A 13,077-nucleotide genomic window follows, 5' to 3' on the forward strand; every position below is an offset into this window, starting at 1 on the left:
GCCTCGGACCCAGTAAAGTAGAGAAATAGAGTGTAAATGAAGCTGTCCTGATTCTCAGTTGATAAGGTTACAGGACAAGCCCTCCCACCTGTAAGGCACAGGCTGTCATCTGGCCTTTCCTGATTCGTCAAGCACAAGGTAATTTCCCTTTTCCATGTTCTCTCCAAACCCTTTAAATCTGTCACTTATGAAATTGTGTAAGTCTTTGTTAATTATTTGCATGTAAGCCATCACCACCACAATCAGCACAGAATCTGGTTAATAAAAATAGTTAAGAAAAGTATGAATGGATGAAAGGATAAACAAATGAGCCTAGAGCTGATAATATTTCTACTACTGACCTGGTATAAGATCTAAACCTCCTTTAACAACTAGGAAGCCAGGCTAATTCATAAAATCTGTCAAAATTTTATTACTCGATTGTCACTATACTGAAGGCATTTGCTGCAAAAATCTACTTCTTTTTGCAGATTTCTTTTTCTCATACCCAGTAAAATAAACTATTAATCCTCAGTAAAGAAATACAATTTTCCTAGGCAAAGGAAAAACAAATTACAAGAGCCATACAGATCCACTGATAAAGCTTCAGTTACTGAAGAAGGAAGGGATGCATCTTTTACCAAATGGTCTTTTCTATATTCCTATAAAGGAAGAGGTGGCAATTAGGCACATGGCGGTAAGCATACATTCATATAATTCAGCAAATATTCATTGAGCAACTAACATATGCCTGGCACTGTTTTTGTCTGAGATAAAAAAAATAGATATATAGATCTTCTATCTACAGCATTTATCTTGGATCTTCTATCTACAGCATTTATCTTGCAAGAAAAAATAGATACGGGGCGGCGCCTGTGGCTCAGTCGGTAAGGCGCCGGCCCCATATACCGAGGGTGGCGGGTTCAAACCCGGCCCCGGCCAAACTGCAACCAAAAAATAGCCGGGCGTTGTGGCGGGCGCCTGTAGTCCCAGCTACTGGGGAGGCTGAGGCAAGAGGATCGCTTAAGCCCCAGGAGTTGGACGTTGCTGTGAGCTGTGTGATGCCACAGAACTCTACCAAGGGCCATAAAGTGAGACTCTGTCTCTACAAAAAAAAAAAAAAGAAAGAAAAAATAGATACATAGTGAGTCATATGGAAGTATAAGGAATGAGGGGCTCCTCGTTACTGTTGAGTTGAATCCTAAATGTCAAAATTCAGGTTGCTAAGCATGTGGTTAAACTCTGCAACATCCAGCTACCTCTGATAAACTGTCACTTAATAAGGAAGACTTATGAAAAAATAAATAAATTAAAAATAAAGGAAGACTTATGAAAAAAGCAGAGCTCTAATGTATCCAACCGTAGATAAAGTATGGTAAAACTAGCCAAACACTTGTTTTCTTCTAGCACATAGATAGATTGCATTTCCCAGTTTTCCTTGCAGTTAGGAGTGACCACGTGGGGAAGAGCCACCCAGTAAAATCTAAGTAGAAGCAATATGCATCACTTCTGGAACTGAGACTGATACATGAAAGACACACATGACCCTCCATATTCTTTCCCCTTTTGCAGATTTCTGCAACCAGTACAACGGCCTTGGATGCCACATATTAAAGACAGCAAAGCTATAGGTAGAAGAAGCCTGGATCCATAAATCACCTTTTGGAAGAGAGCCATTAACTTCACCTGGGCAAAAATATGCTTTAATCGTGTTTAAACCATTATACTTTAGATTAGAACTTGTTAAAGTAGCTAGCATTATCTAATCATTACATGAAGAGCAGAATTTTAGCTCTATATTTATATTAATATATTATATATTATTTACATATATAAAAAACAAAGACAAGATAAAAAATAAAAATACAGTTTATAAAACTCCTGCATATCTCTCACCACCCACTTCCAAAGAGGAAGAATCCATTACATGTGCTGAGTGGATGAAGGGTGCAACCGGGCTTTTGTTGTGTGACTAGGATAAATAGTGAAGGAGCGGGGAATGGCAGAAACTGAGGACAGACAAAATTTTTCTACACGAAAAAACTTTACAGAGGTAATAAAGAGAGGGAGCCCAGTATGTGGCTGGGGACAGAGAAAGAAAGGAAAGAGAAAGGAGCAAGGAACAGCCACATGGGGAACTGAGAATTGGGAAGGATGGTTAGGCAATCACTAAGAAAAGTAGGGCTCTGGGAAGAAACAACAGTAATGAGGTGCCTCAAGAAGACTTACTCTGTGTGTTGAACCATGTAATTGCCCCTTCCGTGCCTCCTCAAGAAAATTTATAATAAAGAGACATTCCTTCTTGAGGAATTTTTAATCCACATTTAAGTTTCTATGGACATAATGCTAAGGCTAAAACAAGAATACCAGCTTTTGGGGGGATTATAACAGTATCTGAATCATGGAAGTCTTTGTTTTCTTTTGTTTTGAGTAAGAAGAGGTGGGTAAAATAAAATGGCATGTCTTCTACCAAAAAAATAGTAGAGAACATTTTTTAACTAAAAATTTATAGAAGAGTGAAAGAAATCAACTGAATTAAGATACAATAAGGAAAACCAATGTCAGGCTTGAGAGATGAAATGTAGAACAAAATAATTGAACTAGAAAATTCATATATGGGCTCAGCACCTGTGGCATACTGGTTACAGTGCCAATCACACACTGGAGCTGGCAGATTCAAACCCAGCCCTGGCCTGCTAAACAACAACGACAACTACAACAAAAAATAGCCAGGCATTATGGTGGGCACCTGTAGTCCCAGTTACTCGGAAGGCTGAGGGCAAGAGAATCACTCAAGCCCAAGAGTTTGAGGTTGCGTGAGCTGTGATGGTATAGCACTTTACAGAGGGCGACATAGTGAGACTGTCTCAAAAAAAAAAAAAGAAGAAAATTCATATATGTACAAAGTGACATTTGAAATAAATGTAGCTTTTACAAAAGGTCCAAAAGCCTTTAAATGAATTTGAATACTAATATAAAACGGGAATACTGGCATAACTGGCATCAAAGACATGTGGTCAAAGATATCTAAAGGGAATTGTGGACTAACATCTGATAAGCACTTTTAGAAACTAGAAATAGGAGAAAAGCTTGGGATATGCTATTAAATGTGAGAGAAACAGTAAATATAATGCATTGGACATAAAAATAATACCAGCCAAAAAACGTACTATAGATTTTATCAAAGAAATAGTAAAAACAGCTGTATTTGTAACTATCATTTCTACAACTAACTTCTGAACTTTTAGATGGCAGAAACAATAAAAAAAAATTTTACATTTTGTTCCTAGTAGAGTTTGGCTCATAGTATGTACTTAATAAACATTAGGTGGTAGAGGCGGCAGGTAGGCAGGCATGAAAATATAGCCCCGGAGTGTTTCTCACATAGAAATATTCAACTGAAATGGGAGAATACCAAATTACATTGCCAGATTTCAAAAAGAAGATCTGGTACAGGACAAATGACTGCTTATTAGAACAAACAGGTTTAATGGAATACAAAGTAAAATGAAATTAAGTTTGATTTAAAAAAAAATGTACCTTAAAATCAGAAAATTGGAAAGTTGCTATCACCAACTGGCCAAATCAAAGAAAATCCATCTAAAATTTGTCCCAAATGTCATAAATTAGCCCAAGTATGGTAAGTCAGACACAGATAAAAATTAGGAAGTCCAAAGGACAATTGAAAGAGCCATATCTGAGAGGCCTTACAGCCAATACAGACACTAAATACTTCAACAGAAAGAAGTGAATCAGTGGAATTATTTAGTCCTTACAGTAAAAAAGGCAATTAAAAAGAACAGACTCAATAAACACCTTCGCACTGAAGAAGAGCTTAAGATTTCTGAACCCTAATTAATTTTCAAAGGTTAAGAATTAGATCAACTACAGCAAACTCTAGCTTGGTGAGTATATTTTCTATATCTGAAAAGATAGCAAAATAGATACAGTATCATATATATTGATGCAGAAAGCTTTTTAGAAAAAAGTTAACAAATTCTTTTAATAAGAGAAAATCATACCTTTCTACCTTTATACTTTTCTTCCATGGGAATAAAGTGAATATGTTTAAAAACAAAATTACTATAAATTTTTATTTAGAATATAAAATTAGTTGAGAGAAATAGCAAAGTAAGTTATAAAAAATAATATCTGCAGATGATAAGAGATTAAAACCATGATTTCCCAAGGGAATTATTTAATAATTATTATAAATAATTCTTATTTAATAATTAAAGATGATAAGACATTAAAACCATTATTTCCCAAGGGAATTATTTAATAATTATTATAAATAATTCTTATTTAATAATTTTCATATTCTAAATGACTGAGAATATGAAATACACAGTGAAATTTCTAACTGATACTAACTCCTCTTTGTAATATAATGTCAAGCTGATGAGAACAAACTAAAAGAACATATTTCAAAGTTGTGTGATAGGGCAGCATAGTAGCAGTTAAGTTCCATCATTTATTATTAAGATACATATCTAGGCTAGGTGTGGTGGCTCACATCTGTAATCTTAGCACTCTGAGAGGTCAAGGCAGGCAGATGGCTTGAAGTCATGAGTTTAAGACCAGCCTGAGTAACAGCAAGACCGCTGTCTCTAAAGTCAGCTGGGCATTGTGGTGGACACCTATAGTCTCTGGAGGCTGAGGCAAAAAGATCACTTGAGCCCAAGAGTTTGAAGTTGCTATGAGCTATGATGCTACAGTACTCTACCGAGGATGACAAAGTAAGACTCCGTCTCAAAAAAAAAAAAAAATTATATATATATGTACACACACATATATATATAGAAAATGATTTCCAAATTGTGCCTATAATGTTCTCTGTCTATCATTTGAGATTCAAGAAAGAAATCTTTATTGACATTAGATATCACCAGAAATAATGGATATTACTTTAAAAATAAACAAAAAATCATTACCTTATCTTAGATTTGATTACTGTTGTGTGTAGTCTGAAATGCTTCCTATAATTCTGCATGTCATATTTATTTGTTAATTATTTATTTATTTGAGATAGAGTCTCTGTTGCCCTGGGTAGAGGGCCTTGGCATCATCTTAGCTCACAATAATCTCAAACTTTTGGGCTTGAGCAATTCTCTTGCCTCAGCCTCCCAAATAGCTGGGACTTACAGGTGCCCACCACCATGCCCAGCTGATTTTTCTAATTTTAGTAGAGACAGGTCCCATTCTTGCTCAGGCTGGTCTCAAACTCCTGAGCTCAAGCAATCTACCCACTTTGGCCTCCCAGATTGCTAGGATTACAAATGTGAGCCACCTTTCCTGGCCTGCACACCATATTTTATTACAACAGAATGGATGTAAGAACCCTACCAACATTAGAAGAAAAATATTGCAGTTTCTACCCACAACATATCTTTTCTGAGAATGGATTAAAATTGATATATTATATAAAATGTCAGCTGCTTTAAATAAGAACATTGATTTATCTGTTTCTGGGAAGAGAAAACATACAGCGGATAGAGGAAGATATAAATGAGGTCTTGGAAAAATGATTTTAAAAAAGAACATATTATGTAAACATAAATCATAAATAACATATATGGCTTTATCTCTATTGATTGCTAAAATGAGACACAAAAAATACTGAAAATGCATAAGCTTCTACTAAGTCAATTTCCAAAATATCTAAACCTCTCATCTCATTGGAGTGGCTTTATAACCACAAGGATTTGATTCAGTATAAATTGGAAAAAACAATAGTTTTGTCCTAAGTAGTTTAAGACAAGGGATAGCAGGTAGTGAATGTATAAAGTTCTTCCTGAAAGTCTTCCTGAAAGATTGTTAAAATAGTTTCTAGTAAAACAAACTAATGATGGATGGCCCTTTAACGAGTTTTTAAGATACTTGTTTCTCAATTTTTGGTTCTTAAAACTGACAAACAGGAATGTTGTAATGAACAGATAAAGGGAGAGAAATTTAGGGAAAGACAAAATAACAAATCAAACAAATATTTGGTAGAAAATACATTACTTCCATTGCTTTTCTACAGCAGTCTGAGAATGGTCTTAACAGATCGGTATCATTACTAAGTTCCAGGACAGGATGCCTCATACCCCATTAGCCAGGCATTCTTTTATGCTGATAGTGAAAAGACACTCCTATTTCCTATTGAATTACCTTAGTCATTTCCTGCATTATTTGTCTGATCTATGGGCTCAACCTGATTTGCTTAAAAGGTCTGAAGTTTCAGACATGATTATTTGCTACTCTGGCAAACCAAGGATGTCTACTGAAATTCTTCCTTTTCTTATTTAATGTTCTTACTACCTCTCATCTTGATTTTTTTCTTGATATTATTGTTCCAGATTCTTAAGCCTAACAGAAAGAAAATTTAAACTTAAAAGGTTAAATTTCATGCATCTATCAGAAAAAAATAATAATCTACAATAAAACCAACTCACCAACTGGATGAGTGATGGTGTTCTGAAGGCTGGGAATTACCACAGAATAGGTAGGTGAGCGGTAAGGATAAATTGTTGTAGGATTTGTAGAGATGATATTCTGTGTAGTACCAGCAAATACATTGGAAACACTTAGAGGGAAGCGTTTTCGCTTCCCTGGACGAGGCTGATAAACCCAACCTATAGAAGAAGATAAACTATTTTTAATATAAATGTATAGACCCTATTTAGCTTTTAAATAGTTCTTTTCATACTTAAAATGCAAAGCACTTCAAAGTTTTTTAGAAAATAATTTATTGTCTAAAGTATCTTTTCCAGGACTATAATGCTATTTCTGTGAATGACTTGTCCACTGTGTTATTTTAACATACAAACCCACATGGCTCCTAACTTGTGGCCAGTATTGTAACTCATCATTGAAAGGAAAAGGAAGGTCAAATGCCCTACATTCAATGACATATAATTGAATCTGTTGTAAAATTAACATCAAAGTCATTAATCTTAAATTCCAAAGCCTTTCTTCTACCTATAAAACAATTTCCCACTATGACATTATTCATCTCTTCCTGTTTTCTGGCTTTCTATAAGATACAAATGTTTCTATCTTACAATGCAATAGTCACTAATGACCAGTCACTATTTTTATGCCTAGTTCAGGAACAGTCACTCTCCTAGACTTGGCAATGTCAAGTCCAAAATAACTCCATTTCCTTCCAAAGTTAGGAGTTAGGGCAATGGTAGCCCACTGCATAACTAGAAGATTCACTGTTTCCCTGTACATGCTGCTCCTGATCTTCCCTTCTACAACTTTTCTTCCCATGTTGAAGGAAAAAAAAATTTTTTCCACCATGCACAATCCTACTGGCCAAATGCTGTGCATTTCCCCAAGCTTAATCTCGATGCCCTCACTGCTGGAAACAGACTTATACTATATTGCAATGGGGATAAATCTATCCATCCTAAGGTAGAACTGTGTTCTGACCACCATATACTATTTTTTTTTTTTTTAGAGACAGAGTCTCACTTTATTGCCCACAGTAGAGTGCTGTGGCATCACACAGCTCACAGCAACCTCCAGCTCCTGGGCTGAGGTGATTCTCTTGCCTCAGACCATATACTATTAAAATGGAACATGGTGTTAATGTTTGATTCTCATATGTACGTCATATCTTTTTCTGTTGCTGTGTTTTTAACATTTCTAGTATATTTGTAAAATTATAGCCTAGAAATCTAAAGATTTACCTACATTAAATTCATATCTCTCTATATTTAAACAAAATCACAATAAAATTGTATGTCCCCTAGTTTGTATTAATTGGTAAATATGAGACCAGATATCCCCTTACTTGGTTCTACTTAAGGAAACTTATGCCCAATATCATTTCAATTATTACTATTAGTCATTATTCTGTTTATTGTACATATCAGATTAGAAAAAAAATTTACACACTTTTGTCTTTCAATCTCAACCTAACCTGATCTTTATCTAAATAAATTAATTTTTAAAAAATTTTAAAAAGCTTTGTTCATTTTATTTGATTACCAGGAAATTCCTCTCTGTGCTTTTCTTTAATCTTTTGTGCTTCATCATAATAGGGTTTCTTTTGTTCTTCACTAAGTTTGTTCCACTCTAACCCGAGCTGGACACTGATTTCTGCATTGTTGGCTGCTGGATTAGCTTTGGCTAGTGCAGGCCGGTGGATCCTTGCCCAAACCATAAATGCATTCATGGGTCGCTTCACATGACCATTTCTGTCCTTACTGAAGGGAGTATCTGGTATTCCTACATGACAAAAATTAAGAGACTAAATTAATGTGCCACACACACACACAGTTTTAAAATGAAGTGCACCTCCACCTATACTTATTTTTTAAATATCTGGAGAAAACATACACTTCACTATAGCCAAAGAACTGCCAGTATTCCAGAATTCCTTATAACCCCTCAATTCAGCATTCTAAACTGTAGTTTAGAATGACTTCTTTTCTTCAAACAGAATAATATTGTTGAAGACATGGAAATTATAACATTGAAGACACAGTAAATTATTGGTTTATTGCTTCTTTGAGATTTATTATTACCTCTAACAATAATTAACATTTAGTTTATTTCCTACCAAAAATATTCTATCATTAGGGGACAGAAACTATGACTAACTCATGACAATAATCCTAGCACTAGGTAGGTGTTCCTTAAATGTTTAAAGGAACTCATTTACATGCTGACATAGTGTTCTTTCAAGGGAAAATATTTATAATATTAGAATACTATATTGGTTGTATTTCACTGTGAAGGTGAAGTTCCTACCAAGGTGAGTCATCAATGCTAGTTCCATGTTCAGGGAAAAAAATAAAAGAAAAATAATAAAAGTAACTTTTTCAAAGCCACAGAGCCAGCTGAAATTACAATAAAGGAAGTTATGTCTAAATTCACATCTCTTTTACATGGTTCATCAAAAATAACTGTCTATAAAGTTCTTATATTGTTTCACTTTTAGCATTACTTGGTATGTAAAATTGTTTTAAATGTAAGGATGAAATATGCAGTATAAAGAAAGCTTCCTTTTTCTTTCTTTTATAAAATGGAAACAGAGTCCAAACACTAGCAAAGATAAAAGCAAGGGGATAGAGTGAAAGGATGAATCAGTAAAGAAAATAAAAACAAAAACAATAAACATGAAAGTTAATGAAATACATAAACCAAAGATTAATATGACTTTCCAAGACATTCATTGGCAAACTGTTTTCAGTCTGAACTAAATCTTAAAATAAGAATTTGCTAACTGTATATTTGGAAATACTGTATAGAAATATCTATTTGTAGTTGTTACTGCTATAGCCATAGTTACTTGTTTTTTAAAAGTTACTTCTTTAAAAAAAAAGTTACTTCTTTAAGAACAGTTTTCTAGCTTATTCTACAATATTTTCATGAATCCTTAGCTTTTTAGAATAACTACAGTGTTACATTTAATCATATAACTCTATCCTAGAAAAGTTTACTGCTTATTTTTAAAGAAGATAACCTCTATAATTGGTATAAACTTTCCTGTTTAACTTTTTTCATTAAACATGATTATTTCTTCTATTTTTTGATATACATAAAAGCAATGAGCTACTGATTTTTTTTAATCCTGATTATTTGCAGCATATAAATGGATGGCTTTGTGTTGTCTAGCAAGAACATTTCTATTTGGGGATATAAAAATTAGTCATACCTAAATCTCATCATTTACTGGGCCTTAAAACAGACTTAAAAAAAAAATATTGGGTAATTTTGAACATGTTAGTGTATTTTACTGGTATATGTATGTACAAGTCAATCAGAAGTGATACCTGTGCAGACTTTGCCCTGAAAAGAATCAGTTCCATGATTTTATTTTTCTAGTTTAGGCTTCTGAACTGCTGACATGTCAGCTATGGGGCAACACAGACGACGTTTTGAAAACCAGACTCCCCTGCTGTCTAATACCTGCGTCTGAGGGAAGGACGGTGAGTGGGACATCTTTGGTTTCAATTTTTACAGAAGGCTCCAATAAGGATTGCATTTTAATAGGCACTGGTGTCAGGGGGACCTTGGTCAATCTTATCAGCTCTGAAGGTGGAGGTCCCTGAAATTGGATCCGGGCTCCAGTGGGGACTGTGTGGAGAGTCAAAGGGATCCTGAGGTCTTGCTGGTGTGGCCCAAAGGCGCTGGACGGCTGTGCCAAAATGACCTCCTTGCTACCATGAACCAGGCCATTGGACGCTGATTCTGTGCTGAGCCTGCAGTCCTCGGGGAGTCTCTCGAGCTCCTCGGTTTTGACAATTCCTTCTCGCACGGCTGCCAGGCTTTTACCTTCGCTGCCTTTCGCCACGTCCCTCATGACCTCCTCCGGCTCCAGCTTTCCCTTCTTCGCGTCCCCACGGCGGCTGTCGAGGAGGGCCGGCCCGGGGCCTTCCACCTTGGCCGCCCCGGAGGCTCTGGGGCCTACCTCGAAGGCCCTCCCAGGCCCTATTGACAGTTCGGAGCTGAGCCCAGGCTCCTGCTTTTCCGCCTTAACGTGCAGTGCCCGGGGTTGCACGGGGAGCAACTCCGCCCTGCAGGGGGCGCCCTCGGACGTGGGCGGTGGTGGCAGCAGCAGCAGCTCAGGCCTCAGCGACAGTAGCCGCGCCTGCGCGGGTGAGGCAGTGACCAAGTCGTCTTTGGCCTGAGACAGTGGTGGCCCTGGCGGCAGCAGCAGCACCTGCTCTGGCTTCACCTGCAGCAGCCGCCGAGCCACGGGCTGTACTCCCGACGCCGGGGCCTCCGGGCACGCCGAGGCCACGGTCGCAATGGCGGCCGCACACAGGGCCGGTGGCGACGGAGGTGGCTCGCCGGCCGTGGCCCGAAAGGAGGTGCCCTCGACCGGCAGCGGAGGCGGAGCGGGACGCAGTGGACGCGGCGGGGTCACCCGTGGCAGTTGGCGCGGCAGAGGCGGCGGCTCTGGCCTGGCTCTCTCCATGGGGGGAGGGGGACGCCCCGGCTTGTGTCCCAGCCGGGATTGTGAGCTCAGCCGTTTGTTGGCGGCCTTCCCCCTCCCCCTTTCAGTTAAGACCCTTCTAAGGCTTTTGCTACCCAGAACCCTACGCGGTTCAAAGGGCAGCCCTCCAGTCTCGGCCTTGCCCAATCACAATCGTCCCCGGAATGGCCTGCCAATCACAAGCGTGTTCTCCGGCCCGCCCACCTCTCTCGCCTCGTGCTGAGCCTTCGAATCACTCGCGGTGGCAGGGGCTGTGGTGCATGTTGGCCATTTTACCCCTCTGACGCTCCCTCTCTTCCGGAGTTCTCTTCCGGCCGTTGTCCTTAGTTACCCCTCCCCCGCCCGGAGCTCCTGACAATGGCGTTGCCCAGGAAACGGTGTGGTTCCATGCCAAAGACCTCCCGGGGACAAAGTTGTGAGTCTCCTTCTCCGTCTGGGGAACTTTGTGCTCCCTCTTTGCACAGCCTGAATACGCGATCAGCCCTGAGCATCACCAGAGGCGTTGAATGTTTCCTGAGGGGGTACGGGGAAATTTTTGTAACATCTCGATAACCCAGTTAGTTGATCTTGCTGGGAAAGGTCTTTGACTCTTTGCTTTTACTGTGCTAGTTAAACTTGCCGTTAATCCCCAGGTAATAACCTCCAAATTCATCCAGTTCTTTTGGTCTCCATTGCCTTAGCCCTATAAATAGTCTCTCTAATTTTCACCCTTGTCCTACTACACTCCAGCTGCCAGTGATATTTCAAAAATACAAATCTAGTATTGTTATACCCCATTTTCCTACATCTCCATGGTTCCACACCAATCTCAGGACAAAAGTCTGAAATCCTTGGCAAAGCATATAAATCCATGAATGCCTTGGGTTCTATCTAGTACTTCTCCTTACCACTCTAACCCTGGCTCTTTGGGCTGCAGCCTCACTGGTCTTACCCTTTGAACGTGCCCAGAATGCTGTTTCTTCCTTGGTGTCTCTTTAAGCCCTCCTGTTCATTTTTTTTTTTTTTTTTTTTTTTTTTTTTTTTTGTAGAGACAGAGTCTCACTGTACCGCCCTTGGATAGAGTGCCGTGGCGTCACACGGCTCACAGCAACCTCTAACTCTTGGGCTTACGCGATTCTCTTGCCTCAGCCTCCCGGGCAGCTGGGACTACAGGCGCCCGCCACAACGCCCGGCTATTTTTTTGTTGCAGTTTGGCCGGGGCTGGGTTTGAACCCGCCACCCTCGGCATATGGGGCCGGCGCCCTACCCACTGAGCCACAGGCGCCGCCCCTTCCTCCTGTTCATTTTTAAAACTGTTGCTCAACTTGTACTTCTTCAGAGACTCTATCTCTGAATCAAATCAAATTTCCTTTACTCATACCTCTATCACTTCATTTAGTACTTACCACGATTTGCAATTATGTATTTATTTATATGATTATTCTACCAGGTCTCCTACTTGACTAAAAAAGTCTTTGAAGGCAGAACTGCTTATGTTTTGTTAATCATTGATCCCCAGTGCCAACCATGGAGCCTGATATAAAGTAAGCATTCAATAACTCACTTGTTGAATAAATAAATGAATAAGGACTACCATAGTCTGATAAAACAGTAATAATCACTACCTATATTAAGGGCTTACTCTTATGGTAGACACTGCTCCAAATTTCTGCCCATGTTTATACCTCTACTTTTACTAGGAATGTTGTCTATTTCCATTAAACATCACCAAGAAAATTTTAAAAATCTTATATTAAAATTTGATGCATTTCTCAATGACATCCCGATCAAAAACTGTGGACTTATCTTGAAGTAAATGATATTTGCAACCAAGACAAGTTATCTAAAACAAGATCAATTTAATTTAATACTAATGTTCTATTAAATGTGGTAAACAGGTGTTCTTGCACCTGGCAGGTAGACAAGGGCAGTGGTTCTCAAACTCCATTTCAACCAAAAAAACAAAAAAAATAAAGACTTAAATGTAAAAAATAGTTATCAACTCATTTAAGATATCGATTATAAACCTATTACATGTTAACATATTTTCATGAAGAATATGTGTTCCCCCAAATTACAAGACCAGCATTATGAATCTAACGTCTGGCTTAATTAAAAACAATTGGATTGCCATGTCAGCTTCTGTATCTCTTCTCTTGTGATTCGCATGGCATGTAGGTTCT

The 13,077-nt window shown here is 38.3% G+C and overlaps 1 protein-coding gene across 2 annotated transcripts in view; it reads right to left on the reverse strand.

Moving 5' to 3' along the window:
• SOX30 (SRY-box transcription factor 30) overlaps positions 1–11,189 on the reverse strand; it is a 41,991-nt gene extending 30,802 nt beyond the window's left edge. Inside the window, exons 1-3 of one of the 2 annotated variants that reach the window (XM_053566776.1) lie at positions 9,886–11,189; positions 7,960–8,199; positions 6,417–6,596 (exon numbers count right to left, since the gene is read on the reverse strand). In XM_053566776.1, coding sequence (XP_053422751.1) covers positions 6,417–6,596; positions 7,960–8,199; positions 9,886–10,897 — 1,432 coding nt within the window. In that variant the 5' untranslated portion in view covers positions 10,898–11,189. The remainder of the gene's footprint in view (positions 1–6,416; positions 6,597–7,959; positions 8,200–9,885) is intronic. The other variant, XM_053566777.1, reaches the window with a different exon arrangement.
• Positions 11,190–13,077: the final 1,888 nt, after the last annotated feature.

This window comes from Nycticebus coucang, chromosome 17 (genome assembly GCF_027406575.1).
Source record: "Nycticebus coucang isolate mNycCou1 chromosome 17, mNycCou1.pri, whole genome shotgun sequence".
Taxonomy (NCBI): domain Eukaryota; kingdom Metazoa; phylum Chordata; class Mammalia; order Primates; family Lorisidae; genus Nycticebus; species Nycticebus coucang.